General features: G+C 40.3%; 3 protein-coding genes across 6 annotated transcripts in view; 1 reads left to right on the forward strand and 2 right to left on the reverse strand.

Annotated features, from left to right (window-relative positions):
• col17a1b (collagen, type XVII, alpha 1b) overlaps positions 1-10,511 on the forward strand; it is an 89,634-nt gene extending 79,123 nt beyond the window's left edge. Inside the window, exons 54-55 of the mRNA XM_080449862.1 lie at positions 9,841-9,951; positions 10,374-10,511. Coding sequence (XP_080305988.1) covers positions 9,841-9,951; positions 10,374-10,435 — 173 coding nt within the window. The 3' untranslated portion in view covers positions 10,436-10,511. The remainder of the gene's footprint in view (positions 1-9,840; positions 9,952-10,373) is intronic.
• Positions 78-7,418, reverse strand: LOC308099985 (solute carrier family 52, riboflavin transporter, member 3-A-like; the record flags this gene model as incomplete). The annotated part of the gene is made up of 6 exons (XM_080448887.1): positions 78-155; positions 3,328-3,540; positions 4,099-4,222; positions 4,321-4,565; positions 5,909-6,109; positions 7,095-7,418. The coding sequence occupies 6 exons, from the start codon at positions 7,416-7,418 to the stop codon at positions 78-80; spliced, it is 1,185 nt and encodes a 394-aa protein (XP_080305013.1).
• A 1,983-nt stretch (positions 10,512-12,494) lies between the features above and the next one.
• Positions 12,495-23,842, reverse strand: part of slka (STE20-like kinase a) — a 46,520-nt gene continuing 35,172 nt past the window's right edge. For 2 of the 4 annotated variants that reach the window (XM_080449865.1, XM_080449863.1), the window contains 7 exons: positions 23,511-23,582; positions 22,081-22,210; positions 20,512-20,636; positions 19,683-19,874; positions 18,920-19,045; positions 18,546-18,659; positions 12,495-18,291 (listed from right to left, as the gene is read on the reverse strand). In XM_080449865.1, coding sequence (XP_080305991.1) covers positions 18,142-18,291; positions 18,546-18,659; positions 18,920-19,045; positions 19,683-19,874; positions 20,512-20,636; positions 22,081-22,210; positions 23,511-23,582 — 909 coding nt within the window. In that variant the 3' untranslated portion in view covers positions 12,495-18,141. The remainder of the gene's footprint in view (positions 18,292-18,545; positions 18,660-18,919; positions 19,046-19,682; positions 19,875-20,511; positions 20,637-22,080; positions 22,211-23,510; positions 23,583-23,842) is intronic. The other 2 variants (XM_080449866.1, XM_080449864.1) reach the window with 1 other exon arrangement.

Genomic DNA, 23,842 nt, shown 5'->3' on the forward strand with positions numbered 1-23,842 from the left:
AGGAGGTCTGGAGGAAAACAACACACAATCAACCTGATATACTGTAGTCTCTGGAGCTAGACTGTTCAACACAATGTTCAGATGCTTCTGTTACACGCCCCAGGGGTGTGGCTTAGTAAACCAATTATATTTTTAAAACTGATCTGCAGGTTCACCTGAGCAAACAGGGACAAACGGGAGACAGAGTCAGTTTTGGTTTTCTTTCTCTCTTCCTTGCTCGTCTCAATGTATTAACAATAGTGCAAGTTAAATCACCATTTACTTTTCTTTCTTTGTTTGAAAGAGTTTCAGTTACTGTATTCAATATTCTTATATTCACAAAATAACAATAAGCCCATCTTTTCTTCTTTCTTACACATTCATCAAAATCACAAGACACATCTTTTCCATATTCACATTCCCATGTGTTTACTCTTCACAGCATCAATACACTGTACTCTGACTTTTACCAGTAATATGTTTAGAATTAATTATTTTCAAATGTCATATCAACATGCTTCTGTTCTAACAACAGGTTAATACTGTATTGGCATACTACAATGGACACATTACAAGGCACTAATGGAGAGGATTAACTAACTAAATCAAAACAAAAATAAAATAAAAATCTCAATGCAAAAAGTAGAATCACACATTAACTCTTTGACTGACATGGACACATTAACGCTTCGAATTCTGCCAGGGCTCACCCTGCCAACGACGAGGAAACGCGCCCTTAAAAAAAATAAATAATAATCCACCAGTTGGCGCTCTTACCTAGCCGATGCATGGTCCCTTCACAGCGAGTGAATGAGAGAAGCAGAAATTACGTCATTTTACAAAAATAAAGCTCGTTTGCTTCCTGTTTATTCCCTGTGGGGAAACGCCCATATCCCCGTTCCTCTTGCTTTATGACAAAAAACTGCCTGATTGAAATGGCCACAGCTGTGCAATGGATCGCCGCAAGCGGATAATCTTTTTGCCCCAATACTACGGGAACCCCGTGCGTGTAACCAGCCGTGAGGACGGAGATCAGAATATTCCATAATTTTTCAAAGGCACAGTAAAAATCACTCTTTTTCTCTGGCAGTGGGGTGACATTATTACAGTATCACTCTGGCAGTCAAAGAGTTAAACACTACAACAGGAGCTTTTTACACTAAAAAACAGAAATACTGTACAGTATGTGAAACACACTACAGGACATGTTTGTGAGCAGCAGTAATGGCTGCCATGAATCTGACTGCATAGGCCCAGATTCCACTACACGCAATAAACTAATACAAAATCACAACATTTCTGGCACAAAACCAAGACAAACTTTGTTTTACAGTACAAAGTGTTAATTGAACAACACATAATGTTCTAATGCTTCATTTACCTGAACAAACAGGGAAAAACGGGAGACAGAGTCAGTTTTGGTGTTGTTCTTTCTCTCTCTTCTTGTTCATCTTAAGATGTCACCTGACTACCTAAAACTACCTAAATTTGCCACCTTGTGGTGAAAAGTGTTTTTTCATTGATTGAATAAACCCTTTATTAATAGTTTGCAAAAAGTACAGGGATGCAGTTATGCTAACTCAAAAAGCTCTGAGGGTTTGTTTCCATTGTGGTCTTATGTATTCAATTCATCAAGACATATACAGACATACAATACTATACAAGAAATCTTCAACATTAGGAGCAGTAAAAGCATATTTACAGAAAAACTGTGGGGGGTAATTTATTTTGGCAAGCTAGAAGACTTGTCTAGGTCCAGTTACAAAGGTTCATGTGCTCTTTTATGGCGGTTTTGAAGGAGGATAGGGAGTCGCACTTTTCGATGGCTGGTGGTAGGGCGTTCCACATTTTAGTGGCATAATAGTAGAATTAATTTATCCCCATGTTTGTGCCGAATATGGGGTGAATGAGATCAGTGGAGCTCCCTCTGGTGTTGTACCTGTTGGCATTTCTCACTCTTTTACTTTGTAGTAGGTTATTGTGGGCCAGCAATGTTTGGAATTCGCCAATCAGGATGGAATATGAAAAATCGGACAGAACCGTCTTGAGCACTTGACTATAGAGATAATGTGTACCGTTTTGCATGATGTTTGGACAAAATGTGTAGGAGTAATATTTAAAAAAAAAGTTTAGCAAAATTCGCCCTCCTGGTGGCGCTATAATAGGCTAATGTTAAAAGGGTGGCATTTGTTCCTGAACGTAGCGTGAATGTGCGTGCAAAGTTCCACCGCAATTGGACAGTGCGTTCATGATTTGCAGCATTGTTTTCAAAACGGGTCACTCCTGCAAACTTTTTAAAATCTTAGCCAATCAGGATGGAATATGAAAAATGAAACAGATCCGTCTTGATCACATGACTATAGAGATCATGTGTACCGATTTGCGTGAAATTTGCATAAAATCTGAAGGCTTAATATCAAAACATGTGTTTTACATACAGTAAGTCGGCCACCAGGCCAATTGTAAGGCTATACTTTTTTTCCCCCTTCTTTTTTTTTCTCCCAGGGAAGTAGGCTACAATAAATAATAATATTCTAAGTACAGTGTAATGACAAATCTGTTCTTTTGGTATTTTGGGGTAGGAAAGGTTATTAAAAAGTTACATTGACTTAAGATTGGGTGGGTAAACAGTAAACAGTGGCACAGAGCAGTAATTCTCAAAATCACAGGGTCCTTGGTGGTTCCAGGATGTCCCCAGCTAAATGAGTTAACTACTGTAAGTAGTTTAAAATGACTTTAAACCCTTTAAACCTATATACATCAGCTATTTGAAAGTCCTCAATACAAAACAAAAAAGGAACGTTTTTGAAACATAACAGCACAAAATATTTTCAGATGGGGGTCTGTAGTCAAATATATATTAATTTGGGGGTCCTTGATATGAATATGTTTGAGAACCACCGTCTTAGAGCAGTGGTTCTCAAACTGTGGGTCGGGACCCCCAGGGAGATCCCAGATGATTTGCTTAATGTGCAACATTGTTTACTCACTCAACAAGAAACCAACATTCAGTATAAGTGTATACAGGGTATCTGCAGATTTATAAAGTGACAAGTTAAGGACTTTTAAGACATTTTTTATACCTCTAAAAGAAAAACATAAGAACATTACTGCATCAAAAGTAATCAACAAACTATGCAATAAAAAATGGTCAAACATTGGCCAAATTGTCAAATATAAGAAAGAGGGAAACATTTTGAAAATAGCGGATCTACAAGCTTAGCTGAGCTTCTGCTATTTTCACAATATTTATCTGGAACCGAGTCAAACTCCTACAATCCCAAGTGCTTGTCAGGGTGGGGGGTCCCCAGTTCAAATAAGATTATTTCGGGGGGTAATAATGACTACTGATGGAGGACATGCAGTGTTGCAGAGGTCTCCTGACTTGAACAGATCAAACACGTTGACCAGTGGGAACATGGTGACCGAGCCAACCAGCGAGCCGATCTGTGACGCCGCTCCACACCAAACTAGGGCGCTGTGGCTCCTGTCTCTCAGGATGACTCCCACCATCACCTTCACGAAGGACAGACTTCCGGTGAAAGAGAACCACGACACCACCTGGAGATGACAGAGCGGCCCCTTATACGCACGCACACAAAACACCAAATCATAGAGTACCGAAGTCCTGACGTCATTCACTACCTATGGGTCACAGAAGTATCTTTTCTACAGAAAATCCCATAGGGTCATCTTAGCATCGCGTCATATAAGAGCTGTGTTCCAATCATCTGTCAGGTATGTGACCCTGTGTCGTTTATGATATTGAGTTGAATTGGATAACGTCTATTTTCGAACACTTTGGATAAATTTGTACTTTTCCATCGTCAGTTGATGCTTCATTTCCATGAAGCGGGGCTGATTTGTAAATTTTTTGAAACACAGTCCTTATTTGATGCGATCTAGAGACCGTTGTGGTCTGAACATGGTCTAGGATTCCCCTATGGTATTTTCAATGGAAAAACATAACTCTGTGACCCAAAGGGATAGCGGCCTCTAGCGGCAGTGATGTCAGACTTGGGTTCTCTATAGTCATCACATGGTCCAGACAGACAGACAGACGGATGGAGTGACGTATCATGGCATGGTTCTATTCTATATTCTATCATCACCACTTACAATGAGAACCTCTCCTATGGTAGAGCTGTGAAGCAGGGGACATGGACTCATGGCTGCCATGGCCATGTTGTAGCCTCCAAACCCAGAGCCCAACGCACTCAGCACACCCAAGAAGACCAGAGACCTGCAAACAACACAACACAACGCAGCAAGTTTACTCCTTGGAAAAAGTACTCAAATGTTTTACTTAAGTATACCAGTGGGTGACCAGTACAGTATTACCTGTTTGGAAAGAACATGGCAACAACACAGGCCAGCGGGTTGGCCACAGAGGCCAGGGCGGCAGACAGGTGGTAGGCCAGGTTGCCGTAGGGCATGCAGGAGTAGGTCTGCACCGACGGCAGCAGCCCGTTGGTGGCGGCGTTGATCCACACCACCAGGAAGTAGATGAAAGCCATCTGGTAGACAGAGTGTTTGGGCTTGGCCAGCAGAGGCCTGCTCTGACCGCTGTCCTCGTTCTGCTGCTGCTGGGGCGCCTTCACGTCCTGGGCTGTTGCTGCTGGACAGTTTTTCAAAAACGACTTGATCACTTCTGCTCCACTTTTTTTTCAAAAAGCTAAAACTATTTACCGTCTTCCAGATCAACACTTATAAAATATGCATTTTTATTTTAAGTTTAAACATACCCCCCAACGCCATTCCCAAACCTTTTAGTAATTACTTCCAAACAAATTCTCAAATACACAAATACAACCTGGACAGGCTTCGAACCCCCCTCTGCTATCTCAGAGTTACAGACCTGTAAGTGTCCATTTGGAACCCCCACAAGGAACCCTGAGGGTCCCTGGTCCCTGCTTTGAGAACCACTGACTTAAAAGGACCACTTCGCCCATGTTCAACCTTATGTTTATATAATTTCTTTCTAATGCTCTCTAATGTTCTCACTAATGCTCATTATAATATCATTATACTTATCTTTATATAATTGGTCCTCACTAAAGATCATTATAAGATGTCTACTCACTCTGTGTCTCAGAGGAGGGCTGTGAACAGTTCAGAAACCTGCCTACCAGTGACATCATCGATGGGGAATCCAAGCTAATATCCTGGAAAGTTAACATGCATAAAAAAATGAAAAATATATATTTTGTTTGAAATAACCAAATCTGCCTACCGATGATGTCACTGTTCAGAATGTGAACTTTCACTGAACTGTACACAGCCCTCAAAGTATAAAATAGGGTTTAAGTGGTTAATGTGTGCTGTAAATCTGCAAAGTAACTAGTATCTAAAGCTGACAAGTTGCATTGGGCCTAGTGGTGGCCCAATGCGGAGTGGAGCAGAAATTTAAAGTGTCCAAAAATCTTTTGTTTTCCGAGGCGACCATGTCCGTCCAGTGCAACACTTATGGAATAGTTTCATTGCCGTAAGCAAGGAAATACTTTGTTTTGTTGTTACTTTTGGGTAAATGTATTAATGTATTTATTAAGTAGCCGTGTAATAAGCGGGATAATGTAGCTGGTCATTATTGAAAATTAAAGCCCTTCAGGGTGATTATGTGCATTGGGCCTAGTGGTGGCCCAATGCGGAGTGGAGCAGAAGTTTAAAGTGTCCAAAAATGGAAACACTCAAGTAAAAAGTAAATGTACCTCAAAACTGTTCTTAACCACTTGAACCCCAGTATCCATATTCTGGGGTGAACATTAGACAAAAATAGCCGATCTACAAGCTCACAATGTGCCGCGATTAGACGGAAACAATCGGTCACAGTACAGTTGTAACTCAAGTCCGGTTTCTCTAAGACTACAGGGTCTAAGTGGTTAAATACAGTACTACTTAGTAGTAAATATACTTAGTTACTTTCCCCCACTGCTGCTGGGTTGTCCAGGCCAGAGGGGACGGACGCCACGGCGCCGGACACCAGGTTGGCGGTGGACAGGTTGGCGGTGGACAGGTCGTAGGTGCGAGGGAGTCTGTCCAGCGCACAGAAAGCCGCCAGGCTCACGCACATCATGGCTGCCAATAAGAAGAAGAAGACCTCCGTGGAGAAGTGAGGAGGAAGGTACTGGGTCTGAGGAATCAGAATCAATTACATTGTCTTATTACACAGCTTGGTTGAATGCTTGATTCTATTGGTCGATCGCTGAATTCAGCTGTGTGTTATTTCTGTATAATGACCGATTATACAGACGAAGACTCAGAAACACCTGCTCATATCAACCTGCGCTGCTTGATTTTATGCTGTAATCCAACATGCCAGCCATGTAAACAAACACAGCATGTCATTTACAATTAACATTGCTCTCAAGAATGTTTTTGAAAACATTTGAAGTGAGAAATAGACGATGCAGTAACCGAAAAGTGATTCTATTTGATCCACTACACTTCCTTGTTTACCGAGGCGACGGCAGGAATACCAAAAAGCTCACCCCAAAACACAGTCGCCCCCCGGGCAAATCCGGCGGTATATAGAATGGGGGCGTGGGTGTTTTGGGACGAGTCTTCCGGACCTTATGGAATACTTTCATTTGTTTTACGAGGCGACCGTGTCCGCCCAGTCCAACACTTATGGAATACTTTCATTGCCGCAAGCAAGGAAATACTTTGTTTTGTTGTTACTTTTGGGTCAATTTATTAATGTATTCATTAACTGTAAGACTTATTTCTGGCTGCGATTTTTCGATTTTCTTACCTTTTTCAAGTAGTCACAGAATATTTATCTCCAGTATGATCGATCCCCTGATGGTTAATAATCACTGAGGGTTGCACTGTGTGGTTTCACAAATGTCAACAAGGTCATCGCGACCTCGTTGACATTAATTGTCTGCCTTTGAAAATAACATGTCTGGGCCAAAAATAGATAGTAAAAAAAAGTACACAGGCCTTTTTAAGTAATAAGTTAACCAAGAAGTGAATGGAGCAGCTTAGAGTCAAATAAAAATTCTAAGATATTTATAGGAGCATGAGGTTAGACATAAGATGCAAAAAGTATTAGGTATGTACATGAGGATAGAAATAAGGTGCAAAAAGTATTAGGTATGTAGTATACATGATACCTGCAACAAGCTGGAGTTTGCGGTGGCGTTGGCAGAAGTGACGTTGACACACTTGGTGATGCCGACGCCCTGCGCCAGAGCCAGCAGGCCAGGAAGCAGACCGCTCAGGCCCTCACCGATGAAGTAGGTGGTGACGTAGTGGGCAGGAAGTTGCATCATGAACGGCAGGAAGGTGACGGAGGAAGTGCAGTCCACCAGAGCCAGGAAGAAGGTGATGACGAAGAAGGCGGTGCTACGTTTGGCTCCGCCCACCACCGTGGTTTCATCCCAGAAGAAGGCCAGCAGGAAGCAGGACACGACGCCGATGGACAGGATACTGGACATAGATACGCCTGTCACACTTATTGCATCACTGTTTCCCAAACAGTGGTTCGGGACCCATTTGTGGGTCGCGGATCCATTTTCGTGGGTCACGAGTGAATGTCCCTTTATTTTAGCTTCCAAAATTTTGTCATTCATTATTATTCTTTTAAAAGATCCAAAAAGAAACACAATTTCAAACATTTTTCAAAAATAATTTCATGAATAAAATACAAATAATCAAAGAAATTCCTTTATTTTCTTAGAAAACAAATGTTCGTGGCCTACAGACTCGTTTCCATTCATCTGTAGGCCTACTCTGAACTCTTCTGTTGAAAAATACATTTCATACACGAATAGCAGATCTAAAAGCTCACAACGCGTTGGTGAGCTTGTCGATGTACTATAGGGCATAGCAGTGGCGGCCAAAAAAAATATTTAAAAACGCAATTTATATTTATTATATATAGTATATCATATGATTAAATATTCAAAAAAAAAATCTCACAAAATCAAATGTTTTATGGTCATGATTCACCAGGATCCTGGATGGCTTGATTCTAGGCTTAAATTAATTGATATAAATATTTTTGGAAATCTCTATGGGAAAAATTAATGGTCTGGAACGATGGAACCAGAAAATTGGCCGCCACTGCTATGCCCTATTTCCACTATTTGTGAACCTTTTTGAAAGTATAAAATTATTAAATATTTGGCCTGTTCTGGCCGTAGTACAATATTTATTTTGATTATATAGAAAGAGAACATGACGTCACACCATTGAAAGTAATAGCGGAAACCCTCACAAGATGGCGCCACCTGTCCATTGAATGGAAGGGGATGGGGGGGTCGCTCGTTCCTGATTGGTACCGATCATTGTCAGTCATTTCTTTGTTTATATGTATCTTTCTTTTCTTTGTATAGAAAAAAGGCATGCGTATATTATGCTCCAACGTTCAACACCAAAAACACAATGAAATCACGAATAGGATTTTTTTCATAGCAGCGGTTTTCAAACTTTTTCATGTCAAGGACTTAAACCGGAAGCGGACGGAACCGAAAATCTTCGATTTGACGTATTTCCGTTTCCGGGTGTGCTACAATGAAACGTGTCACTGCGAGAGATGAAGGACGTTGAGATCTATTTAAAAAAAATATTTTGCAAAATTACGTTTTTTACGTCAGTGGCAGATTTGGTAATTGGAAGAAATTACGTTTTTTACGTCAGTGGCAGTGAATGAGTTAACCCTTTGTGTGCCAGTTAGTTCCTTCTGACCACAGCTTCTTGTTAGCAGCTAATGGGTAGAAATGTGTTCACCTCGCTTAAAACGTGGATATTTCTTTAAGACACAGCAGTTCTACGGGCACACACGGCTACTGTATATAAGGCCCAGGTGTGAGTGATTACACTGGGTTTGTTGATCGCCACAGAACAGTCCAAGACTGGGTCTTCTAAGCAGAAGTGTAGAGCAAAAAGTATCACAGAGCAGAATCTTTTGAAAGATTTGTTTTTGTAGATTGAATCCACTGCAGGGTTGGCCCGAGCATTTAGCGGCGGATGCGTCTGCCTGTCCGGCCGCCCCAGGGGCTGTAAATATTTTACATTGAACATAATTGTAAATATTTTAAGCACAGTAGGCCTATGTGCTGGGTCGGAGCCCACTGGTGTTGGCTCTGGGGTTCTGGGACTCATTTCGGAGCTACAGTATATAGCGGAGGGAGAGGGAGAGGTTCAAAAGCATTGGAAAATTATGGGTAAAATTTCATCCATTAAAAAACAAAAGTAGTCCGAATAACCATTCATTACTTAAAAGTGAATATCTCTGTATGATTGCATGCACTGACCACAAGGGGTCCTTTTTGGGGGTCCTTGACATGAAAAAGTTTGAGAACCACTGATATAAACATTTCATTAAACTGTTTCTGATTTAGAAGACATTTTGTAGAATCTGCCACAGGTCTTAATGGTTAAACCCTATTTTTGCTGGATGTTCACCCCTAGAATAAGAATGATAGGGTTCAATTGGCTAATGCTTATCAGACGGGGGGGGGGGGGGGGGGGGGCCTTGACACTAACTAACTAACACCACATATCTGGAACAAACTCCCAGAAAACTGCAGATCTGCTGAAACTATGTTCTTCAAGGCCACTGTGGGCAGAAGGCCAAACTGAGGGGCTACAGCAGCCATGGCCTCCATGAAATTCCTGCCCTGATAACAGCTCATGGCACTACTGAAAGAAACCTCTTAACTCCATATTTTAACTTTGTGTTTTTTTCGTAGTATGATCAAGTAAGACGTTAATTTACAACAACAAAAAAACACAAAATGTTAAAATATGGAGATATGAGGTTTCTGCCCGACAGCGACATTATCAAAGTGTGGGTTCTTGAAATGAAAAAGGGTAGAGAAAGAGTGTTGTGTGATGTGTGGTGCTTGTTTCCAGGTGAAGCAGGGAGGCCAGGTACACCAGGGCTTCCAGGCCTGGGTCTACCTGCACCATCTGGTGGTAGTAGCTGGACCATCCAGACACACCACCTGCAGAAGAGGGATGCAGGTAGGGGCTGCAACCATGTCCATTATTTTCATAGCGTATTATTCCATCGATTACAATTTTTTTTTTAAATAGAGGAAATAGCAGATGTCGCGATGCAATGCGTTGTGAACTTGTAGATCTGCTATTTTTCCACTATTATTTATATATATATATATATATATATATATATATATATATTTTTTTTTTTAAAGTATACAATTATTAATGTGTTTATTATTGGTAGCAGTCATTGTCAGTAATGTCTTTGTATATTGAAGTTATTTCTCATATCTGTCCTGTGTAATTGTTGTTTACAAAACCTTACTTTTAACTTTTTTTGTATTTCTAAATTTAATTATTAGTGTATTATATGTTGCATACATGTGCTATACAAATAAAACGTGCCTTGCATATTAATCACACCGATTTCCTTCTCCCTCCAGATGAATCTGACGATCATCCTCATCGACGTCACCGCCATCGGCGTCGACTTGTCTGTGTTTAAAGCTAACCCTATACTACTGCTATCAAGCTAGGTTTCACTTCACTTTTTCTGTTTTCTTAAAAGTGTTAAAACCAAAATAGGTTGGTTACACCAGTGGTTCCCAAACCTTCAGAAATGTGGGACCCAATCTTACCAAAATACATGATGAATTAACCACTTGAAGCCCCATTAAATAGTGAAAATACCCTATCAGCGTGTTGCATTGCGACACTTGTATAGATCAACTATTTTCACTATTTCTTAAAGTAATACTAGGTAACTTTTTCAACAAAAAAGTTAAATTGTATATCTTTTGTGAGTGGCAAATGTTTCACAACACCCACTCCATGAATTTCACCCCCGAAAGCCTTTTATAAACTATTTTCTATTGAAACGGTGGCTAGTCATTCCCGCGAAAATGACGTCATCCGGCCAAAAAACGGAAACGGAAATGCACCGGTTTCCTGTTTGGCCAGGAACTACCGCACCGGTTTCCTGTTTGGCCAGGAACTACCGCGCTAATAACAAAAAGGAATCTCACGCTGTTTTTAAGAGATTGTAGGATTTGAAGATTGAAAAACAACAGCAAAAGAAAACACAGCTCACGGTAACTAAAGCTCCACTGGCTAAGAGAAACGATCCACAGATAGTATAAAATAATTAAAAGAACGCTTTTTGAAATGCTTCCGTCTTCCGGTGAAAACAAATGGAATTCTGGATAACGCAGGAATAAACGAACAACCTGCAGTGACGGTAATGACCAGCAGAGGCTGCTAAAAATCGTTATTTGTGGACCTGCATTGTATTACTTTAAGTCTTTTTTTTATTTTTATTTGTTTTTAGAAAATTTCTGAAATTCTTTTGAAAAATGTTTGCCTTTTTTATAGTCAAATTTTTTTATGTATTTTTTTAAAACATTTTGAAATAATAAAAGTTGTAGTTCTTTTCACTCGTGACTCAAAAATGAGTCTGTCAAACAAATATGGGTCCCAACCCATTATTTGGGTAACACTGGGTTAAACAGTGCAAATTGTATTTGAAAGTGTTCCTTTTTCGTAGTGAATGATGGGGGACGGGGGGGGAATCAACTGTGGCACAAAAAAAAATATTCATCTCTGCGAAGCCGCTTTGAGTAGGTTTTAGCTGCTGGCCAGTGTTTCTGAACACGGATATACAGTATCTCCAAATTCTGTGGGGTGTGTGACGTTTACTTTGCTTATCCTTTTGGAGCTGGTAGGGACGCTTTTTCACTGGCAGATTTCCATTTAAAAAATAAACTATTTAGCAATATATATTAGCAATATTGCTTATTGCTCGCACTTTGAATATTTTCTCCACTGCTTATGACTGCTGTGTCTTTACTATTGTTTTCTATTGAGGACTATATTTTTTTAATGAGGAAAAAAAAAGGGTTATATATGTTGCTGAAAAATGTTATGAGATAATCATGTTCAGTACACCATGAAAGCCTACAATATAATTGTTCTTTAACCACTTAAGCCCTATATACTTTGTCATGGGATGAATAGCGAAAATAGCCAAGCTACTTGTAGAGCGTCTATTTTCGCAATTTTTGGAAAATGTTTACCAAAAAAAGTAAACATGGCAACGTTTGAACATTTTTGTATGCACAAATGTAATTCTGTAATTCAGAATGAGTCAGAATCTGTCATTAGCCCCACAGTAGTACAACAAAATGAGGTTCAAGTATGAATCGGGGAATCACCAGATTCTCAACTGTGCTCTTTTCACCTGTCAGGGATATTACTGTTAAGACCATATTTCTTACTGTTTTATATTAATCATTTGCATGCAAGGTTTGTTTGAGAAAAGAAGATGTACATTTTTTGTACAGTAGGTTACTGTAGGACTTAAAATTTACTTGGATTTATGAGATAGCACTGAAATTGACATGTTTTGTTTATACTTTTAAGCGTTGGAAATAAATAATTTATAGAAATCATGGAATAAATTGTCCCAGTCACACAAATATTTTACATCCTAGGACATTTGTGCTTTGATCAACTGTTGACCTGATACATTTGAAAACCACTCAAATAAATATATTTTTGGACTCCAATATACAGTTAAATGTTTTATTTACAACAAAAAGTATAATATATATACTATATAAAGACAGCTTAAATACATTTTTATCTGACCTAAAAAATGCATATGATTAATTGTGGTAGAATGGGCGAAATCATCCAATCCATCCATCACATTTTTTATAACCTAACAAAAATAAATGGATTTGGAGAGTCTATGATGTAGCTCATACACTACAGTATATTGTCTGTCGGGTGGAAACCTCATGTCAAACTGTTACTTTTCAGGATTCAAATAAAAAAATAGCATAAGTAGCAGATCGATAAGCTCAAAACGCATCACTTCACTGTTTCGAGCTTGCAGATCTGCTACTTTTGAGTGACGCTGTAGTATGATCAAAATACCGCTTTAATTAAAAAAAGTTATAATATGGACATAGGTTTCTGCCCGACAACGATATGGTTTTCAACATCCCCAATACAAATCCAGCATTCCAGACCATGTTGTCACAGGTTTGTGGGAAAACAGCATTCATCAAGTTGCAAGTTAACGTTTAGCATACCAAGAAGCTGGCATGCACAAACTATATAGTATGACATGCACCGATATGTGGTCACAAAACATAATGCAATAATGATGCAGCTCCTTCAGAAAATGGAACCCCCTCATGAGCCATCCGTCGCACGACATGCCGCTTGCCCACAAGAACTGATCTTGACTGACATCACATCGCTAAGCGCCGTTAGCGCTAAGATCAGTTCTTCTCGGCAAGTGACACCGTCCTATGTAGTATAATGCTTAAACACTTAGACCCCAGCTTTCGTATTGTGGGGAAAGCTTTCGCAGAAAATAGCTTTCCCCACATGTTGTGACGTGTTGTGAGTGAGCTTGTCGATTGGCTATTTTCAGCGAAAGCTTTCCCCACAACAACAAAAAACAACCTAGCCTAGAGCCCTGAGGGACTCCACTCAACCATATGGGGTTTAAGTGGTTAATTTTTAGACCATCATATGGCGGTGTCAAAAAATGTATCTAAACGCGTTGCATTGTGAGCTTGTAGATCGGCTATTTTCGGCATGCAACACGTCGTGCGACAAAGTAGAAAATCGTGCTTAAAACAGACTTTACTGCATCATATACCTCTCAAACTGGACTCAACAAGAGCCAAAAATCAGCAAAAGGGTGATTACAGCATTTAATATCATGTTTACATGTTAGAAAACTAAATGCCATCATAAAATAATCATATGGGAGTATTTTTAATCAAAAAGTAAAATTAAAAATTAAAAAACAAACATGCAAATTGTTCAAACAATTCAGTCAATTTGGAGTTAGAATCATCTTAGGTAAGATCATAGATATAAAAGTATAGCTAGGTCATGATAAGCGCTGTACTTCTGGGTTCACAGCCATCTACTTTACTGGGGGGGCGGTACTCGATGACACTTATAGGCAGGGCAACAGATAATTTTAAATACTGGCTACTCAAATGAGGGGAAAAAACTACTTATATTGTAATTTGACATTCTCTTAAATGTTGGAAAAGGTGTTTGAACAGCCCCCCAAACATTTAGTTGAGCAGTTTTGTGATATCAGGAGTGGAAGAAGTCCCAACCTGGTAAACTCACCTAAACACTCAAATACAAGGAATACTTAGATAATCATTAATACAAATTTAACCTTTTACAGTAGAGAGGCGTCCAGAGCATTGCAAATACAGTATATCTGTATATTTTAATTCTAGACATTTGCAATGAACATTTAAGAGGCCAATAATGTATCACCAAGTACTGTCAATACAGTGTACAGCCAGCAGCTTCCTCCTCAACTTGTCATAAGTAATTTACATGTAATTATATGAAAAAAGAAACTGATGTTTTAGATACGGACTACATCGTCGCCGTCAGGCAGAAACCCCTTTACTCCATATTTTGACTTTCTTTTTTCGTAAATTAATGCCCTACTTGATCATACTATAGCGTCACACAAAAGTATTTTGTATTTTTTATTTGAATCCTGAAAAGTAACGATATGTAAATATAAAAAGCTCTCCCTCCTTATCTGTTGCTCTACCGTCATTGCCATGGACTGATTACTTCCTCTTCCGTGTTCGACATGGAAGCCACTGCGAGTAGAGATGTTCATTCTATACGTGCATATCTATTTGTAAAGATGGCTTAAGACCAGAGTGGCTTGAAACAAAGACATTTAAACGTTATTCTCCCTCACCGTCACGAATCACAGGATAGATAGTATAACTACTGCATATCTCAGCTTCATGTAGCTCATAAACAGTGCAAATTAACAGCTTTACATTCCTTCAATATACGGTTGCTTTCCGTCACACATACACAAGCACACACGCAAGCACACACACACACACCTTATGAAACCATGTGCCCCAAAGAAAATATTTATGGCAACATTGGTCAGCATAAACTCCCAAAGGTGAATAAGTAAGAAGTAACAGGGTATAGCCCATGTGATAACAGCATACAGGCAGGGGGAACGTGTGTTGTTGTGGGGGTTACAGCATAAGAAGAGAAAAACTAACAGCAATAGATTTTTACCCCCCTCTCTCTCCCTCAATCGCCACTCATCCGTGGCAAGATTGTATACTAGCCTTACTAGCCTAAATGTATGTTTAGCACAGTATTCGACTTCACTTCATACAAACATAGAAATACAAACATCTTAGGGCCCAGTGACCGCAGAAAGCATTTTATGAGCTGCCATGCATTTCTATGGTAAAAACAGGCTGGAGTGCAAATGACACAAACGTTGTGGGTGTGAATAAATGCTCTGTGCGAGCGCTCTGGACATGTTATCGTCTGTCGGGTGGAAACATCATGTCCAAAACTGTTGCTTTTCAGGATTATAATTTAAAAAGTAGCAGATCGACAAGCTTAAAATTGATTATTTTTGTGTGATGCTGCAGTATGATCAAGCAGGGCGTTAATTTACGAAAAAACACAAAAAGTTAAAATATGGAGATAAGAGGTTTCTGCCCGACAGCGACGATATCCGAAGCGCTCCTCTGCTCATAAAAGGCGTTCTGTGGACACGGACGGCTCCCATGTCAGCGCATCTTTTACAAGACGTTATACATTCCATTGTATTATAATAACAACACAGAGCCTTCCCATGTGCTCCTATGACAACATTAGATACCGGGGGACGGGAAACCAACCACACGACCATACGAAAGCCCTACAAATAGTATTTTTTTTGGAGCCCTCTCACTCTTCACTAATTGGCTCTTTTCCACTATGAAAGGTTAACCCAGAACCTTCCATAACCTGAAACTTTCCAGAACCCGTCAAGTTCTGTGATGTTTATTTTTTTTGTTTACATTTCCAACATAGAACCACCCCTGAAGGGGCAGTACGTCATTAAAAAAAAAGAAGAAAAAGCTAAAATAGCCGATCTACAAGCTCACAAACGTGTACGCTTGTTTTTGGGCTATTTTTCGAAAACAATTTGAATGTATAATTTCTGATTCTGGGTTCCCACTCAGAACTCAGTTCTTGGTTCCTCACGGCACAGTTCCCTTAAGTTCTTGTAGTGGAAAAGACCCATAACTGTCAGACCAGCATCCTGCTAAAAAGTCACCCCGCCGCCGGTGGCTGAAGCACCGGCTTTATGAGAAATCATTTCAAGTAATCCTTGACAGCACACGACGTGTTGACGTACGGAGATGTCTCTCTCATAAAAAAAAGAAAATAGTCGTACAATGGTGTTGCGGCACACCGAAAACAGTTCACAATGCATCGCATTGCGGCGATTGTAGATCGTCTTTTTTTCACGTCGCATGCCACCGCCATACTGTACGACGGAGTATAAACCAGTGGTGTAAAGTAACTAAGTACATTTACTCAAGTACTGTACTAAAGTACAATTTTGAGGTATTTTTACTTTACTGGAGTATTTCCAATTTTCAATACTTTTACTTCTACTCCACGACATCTCAAGAGGCAAATATTATACTTTTACTCGACTACAATTATATGAAAACTTTAGTTACTAGTTACTTATTTTGATTATGATCACAAAACATACAGTACCCATATTATATTCATTTCGGCCATTTGAAAATAGCCAATCAACAAGCTCGTGACGCATTGTGAGCTTGTAGATCTGCTATCTTCAAAACATTTTTTTAATACATTTTAGACATAATTATGATAACTTGTGAAACGGGACATTCTGCATAATGACTTTTACTTTTGGTACTTTCCTCTCCACGTCTCTTTTGGTACTTTTAAGTAAATTTTTGATGCCAATACTTTTGTACTTTTACTCAAGTACATTTTGATTACTCAAGTACATTTTGATTACCGGACATACTTGTAACAGAGTGTTTCTACATTGCAGTATTGATACTTTTACTTTAGTAAAACGTTTGAGTACTTTTTCCACCACTGGTATAAACTAGGCGTTAGTGGGACATTGCATTTTCTATAGCCTGGACGAAAACTTTAAATATTATTAGGCACTGGAGAACATTCATTCTGTAGCAGGCTGTACTTGAAATTGATAAACAAAACCTACATTTGTCTTGGCTACTAAAGGGAGTGTCAAGTGATATGTTGTGTTCAAATAAGTGGTAAATGGCTCTATATTCTGATACTAATCATTGCTATAGCTAGCATATTTGTTCCATATAACGGGGGTCTCCCAGTCTCTCCAGCTCTAGAGTAAACAGGTAAATACATTTTCAGGTCAGGAAACCAACTTCATCCAATCAGAAGAGAGAACTCATACAAGAGGTCATGAACAAACACTATAGTAATGATGGCTATCCATAATATAGAGCCTTGACTTTTTAGCAAACAACTTTTTTGTTTTAACCAAAATAATCTACCTTTAAACGTTCAAACATGTTCACGCACACATTAAGTGCACATTAAGTGTCATCCTTTGGACAATGTTTAGTGGAGTGTAAGCAGCGATAAAGCGAGTGTAGCTGTGGGGGGGGGGTGTTATGCGCACGAGTGCACGTTGTGCAGCCTACTGGAATCGAGGTACATCACACTTGTAGACGGCGTACTCAAAAAGCAGTGCAGACAAATTATAAACATCCAATTTTTGCAGTGACGGTCAGAAGCGCTTTGGATAAAAGCACTATATAAATGCAAAGAAAAAAAAAGCAATCACCCTCATAAGCCCCGCACCACCACTAGAGAGAGTCTATGACCACTGTGGGGTGTGTTTTGCATGTGTGCGCGCTCTTTAGTATAGACCAGTGGTTCCCAACCTTTTGGAGCAATTAATAATACAATACCATTTTTACACTGTCTGAGTTAAATTAACACTGAGGATGGCCCCTGTCTGGGGCCACCAGAGAGACTAAAGAAAATGGTATCAACTGGGGGTCCGTCTGTGGCCTAATGCAGTGGTTCTCATCCTTTTCAGGCCGCGACCATCGTAAAATAATATTTGAACTGGGGACCCCCCAACCTGACAAGCACTTGGAATTGTAGGAGTTGAGGCATTTAGTTTGACTCTGTTCCACAGATAAATATTGTAAAAATAGCCGAACTACAAGTAGATCGGCTATTTTCCCCCAGTTTGGGAACCACTGGCCTAACACATATCAGACTGGGGGTCCTTGAAATGGAAAAAAAGTTTGAGAAACACTGGAATAGACTGGGGAAAAAAACGAATAGAAAACCTGGCTATAAGTTGCCAGAGTTGTGCATGTTGGGGATGGGGTAGAACTTGGACACTCTGCTCTGGGCGGTGGGGTTAAGGCATTCTGACTCGCCGCTCATCCTGAAGAACACCTCCTGTTCCTGCAGCTTCCGGGTGAATTCCTCCTCCAATGCCTGCAGAGGGCACCAGAAACACACACATTTCACCAATCCACTCCCACAAGGCAATACTGATTAAAAGCTAAGAGAGTAAGTGATATTTCTTGGTTAAAATAAAAATGTATTTTTGTGTGAAAAGGTTAAAGCTATATTCTGATAGTAATCGAGGCAATTCAATGTCGCTTTTACATAAGAAACTAAACAAAAGAAACGCGTTATATATATTTGAGGACATTGGAATTCAGTAAACATTAAAGGAACTGTCTTACTTTCTTCCTAGGCCTGAGTTTCTCTCTCCACTCCTTGATCTCCTGGACGTGCTCCTCGTCCAACTCCTTCAGTTTCTGGGTCTCGTGCTCGATCAGCACGTGGCACTTCTCATTCTGAAAGACAGGATCGTCACAATGTATACAGCGGCCACTGGAAAACTCATTGCTGGTGTGGGGTGTCCGTTAAGCAAGGTATAATCAATGGGGAGTGGGTCATTATAGAGAAATAAACCCCCACAGGGTGATTAGACCCCGACGCGATAGCGGGCGGTCTAATCACCCTGAAGGGGTAGCTGTTGCAGTTCTCTGATGTTGGTCACACTGTGTGGATGTGTGTGTGGATGCACGTGTGTATGCGCGTGTGGTGAGCGCACCTGTAGCTGTTGCAGTTCTCTGATGTTGGAGTCACACTGCAGCTGCAGGTCTCTCATCTGGTTCTCATGTTTCTGGTGCTGGTTGAGCCTCTCGCTCTTCTGCCTCTTGTCCTCCTGAGATGCAAACTGCATTGCACACACACACACACACACACACACACACACACACACAGCAATGAGACAAAGTGCACTGCAAGGACCCAACACCCCACACACACACAGCAATGACCGCTCCAGTGGTGAAAGTATTCCGATTTTTTTTTACTTTAAAAGTAGCGATACCACAAAACCATACCAGAAGAAAAAAGCCTGTATTCAACTTTTGACTTGAGAAAAACTACTGAAAATGTTTGTATGACCAAGTCCTAATAGGAGCCCCCCCCCCCACTAGCACTGATTCCTAAACAATTAACACAATATGTAAAATGATGATGTTTTAGTAATATTGTTCCTGCTGTTCTACATACTGCCAACCAGGTGAAGAAATCACAGATAGAGGCTTTAATCTTTGCTTTTATATGAATATCCGAGACTATTAAGATGTCATGGAAGATGCTTCTGAAATGCTGAATTGCTAGTTTGACCACTTCAAATGCTCCAATCTTTCAAATAACTGAAAATAGCCGATCTACAAGCTCCCAATGCGTCTATTTTCGCTGCGCAACATGCTTCCATAGAAGACAGGCTGGCTTCTATGGAATCCAAATGACTGAAATCAGTCGTGGCGACTGAGAACTTTAATCCATGTGCGGGGTGCATTTACATGTTTGATCTTCTCGCGTTCCTGTTCCGGGGTGCCGGGGGCGGCGGTGATGCGCAGGCTCTTCTTGAACATGGCCATGCGCGTCTTGGCCTCGCTGCGCTGGATCTTGGGCAGGCGACCTCTCTCCTGCGTCTGTCTGCTCTTCATGTCCTCTACCAGACGCTGGTTGTAGCGATGCATCTGTTCCATCTCCTACAACATACATAGCACATCCACGCACGCACACACGCAAAACATAACCAAGCACACAAACAGATGCACACGCATGCACGTTTGTTGACACGCATGTTAATGACCGTGCCAGGTTTATTTCCTTAGAGGCATTCTATGAGTTGATTTAGCTGCGCGCTGACAATAGCCTATCTTCAAGCTCACAGCGTGTTGCTCAATCAAGTATAAATCGGGTGTAAGACGAAAGGTGTGGAAGTGATTTGTTTTTGGTTAAATGAAAGCTTATTTCTTTTTGTTGTTGTTGTTGTTGTAGTTAAAATGGCTCTATTCTGATAGTAATCAATGCCACGGAGTGCGTGTTCAGTAACAGGGGTCTCCCGGTCATCTCCCCAGCTCTTTAAACGGAAAATGAATTTTCAGGTGGGTGACCAATTTCATCCAGTCAGGAAAGAGAACCAATTTAACATTCTTTTTTGTTCTAATTCCAATTTTGTCTGCTCAAAGAGCTGGAGAGACGGGGAGACACCCGTTACTGAACAAACACAGCAATGATTACCATCAAAATATAGAGATATTTAACAAATTCTTTACCCAACAAATATCACTAACGATATAACTTTGCATGATAAATATGTCTTCTCAGGTCGAAGCGTTTTACCTTTTCATGTCTCTTTAACAGCTGGTGTCTCTGCATGAAGTACTGGTCTTTGAGTTGCTGTTTCAGTTGCTGGTGTTTTTCCTGCAGGTGGCGCTCTTCCAGCTCCCACATAGCGGCCTCTCGAGCTACAACCCACACACAATTTTTTGTATTACTATACTTGTGAAGACATCAACCTTTTAGGACAGCGATTTTATGAATGCCATTTTCTTTTTTTTTAAAGCAATTTTCATTCTAAGCCTAAAACCGAAAAATAGCAGATCTCACAATGCGTCGCGCGGGTTGTAGATCAGAATTTATTTGGTGTACCAGAGTGCAACTAAGTATAAATCAGGCATAACTAACTCTAACCCCTAAACCTAACTTCTAAATGTCTAATACTAACCCAATCCTGAATCTTTTTCTAAACGTATCTCTAAAAATATTTTTTCCCAACCATAAACCAATCATTTTCCTTGTGAGGACCACCAGGTAAATGGTCCTCACAATGTCTATATCTCAAATTCTACTGTACTTGGGAGGGACATTTGGTCCTCACAAGGATACACACACACACACAGCCAAAGTCTGGATAGGAGTGAGTGGACATGCACATGCATGTTGGCTTGGTGACGAGAGGTCTGAGGCATTCTAGTGATGACAGCCCTAGATGTTCATGCTGTGTTAGTCTGGCGTCACCAGAGTCAGGCACAGACGGTCCCGACCTTGATTTGACTTTTTTTGTCGACACCAATAAATATCTATCAAAAAGTTATTAGTGTTTATTTCTATTCATTTGTTTAAAAATGTTTTTATCAAATAAAATCTAAATCTTTCTAATTGAAGTGCACTTTTTGACAAAATATCGGTCAAAACATCGGTAATCAGTGGTCTAGGACTCTCCAAATTCCTGCATTGGGCGGCTCTATACGTCAAGGGTTCTCTAAGTGGGGTCCCCAGCTAAATTATTGGTAGTTAGAAACCAAATGGACACTTACAGTCAACTCTAAGGTTCAATTTGAACACTCTCAGAGTCAAGTCTCAGAGTCAAATAGGGGTCAGTGGGCTAATGCATATCAAAGTGGGGGTCTGAGAATCACTGCTATGGTCTTGAAAAACTGGGCTGGCCTCTCGCCATTCGTAGAGAACATTGTGTTTTATTTATTTAGTTATTTATAAAGGCCCTGTGTGGCAAGCTCCCATTGTATCTATCTTCGTTTTTAGAACCAAAAACTACGGGACATCTAACACGCTCACAGACACACATTACACTTGTCACTCCACGAATGAACAGTGAACAAAGACTGCCTTCATCTTTTATGCCCGCCTAGACAAATGGAATAAACTCCAGGACTCTCTGACAGCACTTGCTTTGTGTAGCCCTTATGTATTTGCATTATGATGTTTTTCACTATATTGCACTTAATTTAAAATTTAAAATTGTGTTGTTTTTTTTGTATATGTTGTGATCATGTTGTACTCAGGGCGTCCTTGCAAAAGAGAGCGTGCTCTCAGTGGTCTTCCCTGATCAAATAAAGGTCAATAAATCATCATGTGAGAAGGCCTCATCAGCTCTCCTCCTAAAAGTACCTCTCAGTAGCTGCTGCTTGTGGTTGAGGCATTCCTTCTCGATGGTGGCGATCTCCACCTTGTGCTGCTGGATGATCTTCTTCAGGGCTCCATCCAGCTCCAACTGCTGCTTCTGCAAGAACTCCTGCTCCTGATGGAGCCAGAGAGACAAGGAGAGAGGCCATTTAGAACACTCGTGAAAGGATGCACAATGAACAGGTAGAGTCTGGGACAGCAGGATGAGAGAGAGGGAGAGAGGGAGAGAGAGAGAGACAGACAGAGAGAGAGAGAGAGAGAGAGAGAGAGAGAGAGAGAGAGACAGAGAGCCACAATGTGCCACAAATGTAATTTAGAAAGGTATACTGTCAACAAGAACGGCTCAAGTTCCACACCACACTTCACTACAGAGATATCATCACATCATCAAAACAGAGATATCATCACATCATCAAAACAGAGATATCACAATCATCAGAACTGGAGTCAGGAAGAAGAGACAGTCAAGAAATCATGGATGGCAGTGATCCAAAATGAGAGAGAGAGAGAGAGAAAAGTTAACAACAAGATACCAAGACTTAGATTGTATTTTCTAAAAGAAGACAACATCTACATTGACATTCACAGGTACACCCAACATCGGACTGCAATGTGCCTGGATTTTTTGACGTTGTCAGCCTATATATTTTTTTGTATTTTGTCTCTCTGCAGTTGTTTGTGCGTGACTGTATTGTGCATGACTGTAGCCTGTACAGTCCACAGTGTTGGGGTTGTGACAGGACAAGGGTAGTAGAAGACCACTGTACCAATACAGTGACAACACTGCAAAAAACGAAACAAACAAACAAAAAACCACCCATACTTGCATGTGTTGTTCATAAAAGGTATCCAATTGCTTTAGAGAAAAAACGCACACATGTAAAAAACCCAATTCATACTTTGTCGCACAACAGTAGGGCTGCAACTATTGATTATTTTCTTAGCGATTATTCTATTGATTACTTATCAGTTGTCGATAATGGAGAAATATATTTAAAAATGAATTATATCTCAACAAATCAATCAAACGTAAGCCCCATTTTATTCTTCATTAAACAGTGGTCTCGTGCAAAAAAAAATCTATAACCGATCTAGCTTGTAGATGAGCTGGAAGATCTGCTATCTTCTCTTTTCAGTATTTATATTTTTATTTTATTTTGACATGTCCAAAATAGGGATTTTGATTATTTCATAAAATTATCAATTATCGTCAAATTTTCGGAATCAATTAAATCCATAAGCTTGATTAACTGTTGGGACCGTACACGACGGTGTCGTTTGCCGCGTTTATACTGTTAAAATCGGTTATTTTATGGCGACTGTGACAAAGTATGAATTAGGCTTAAGTATGGGCCTGATACAGAGATACGGGGGTGGGTGGGTGGGTGGGGTGGTGGTGAGGGGGGGGAACTTACATCCTGCATCTGAGCGTTGAACAGTGCACATGAAGACAACTGAAAAGACTGAATCATAACCTGGGCCACTGCCTGTGAATGGAGAGCACAACGCGCACAACACTCACCCTGATCAGGGAGGAACACACAATGACACACACTGGAGGGGACAGGCTATTAGGGGACACACACATACGCACACGCACACTCTGACACCATTTCCTCCTGACTATCTTCTGAGATGGACCTTGTTCACTGTGGGAGTGCTGCAATGGTGAGTTAACAACTTGAACCCTAGCGTTCCTCTTCTGGGGTGTACATTCAGCAAAAATAGTAGATCTACAAGCAACTAA

This window comes from Gymnoscopelus braueri (assembly GCF_963280865.1).
Source record: "Gymnoscopelus braueri genome assembly, chromosome: 14".
NCBI lineage: Eukaryota > Metazoa > Chordata > Actinopteri > Myctophiformes > Myctophidae > Gymnoscopelus > Gymnoscopelus braueri.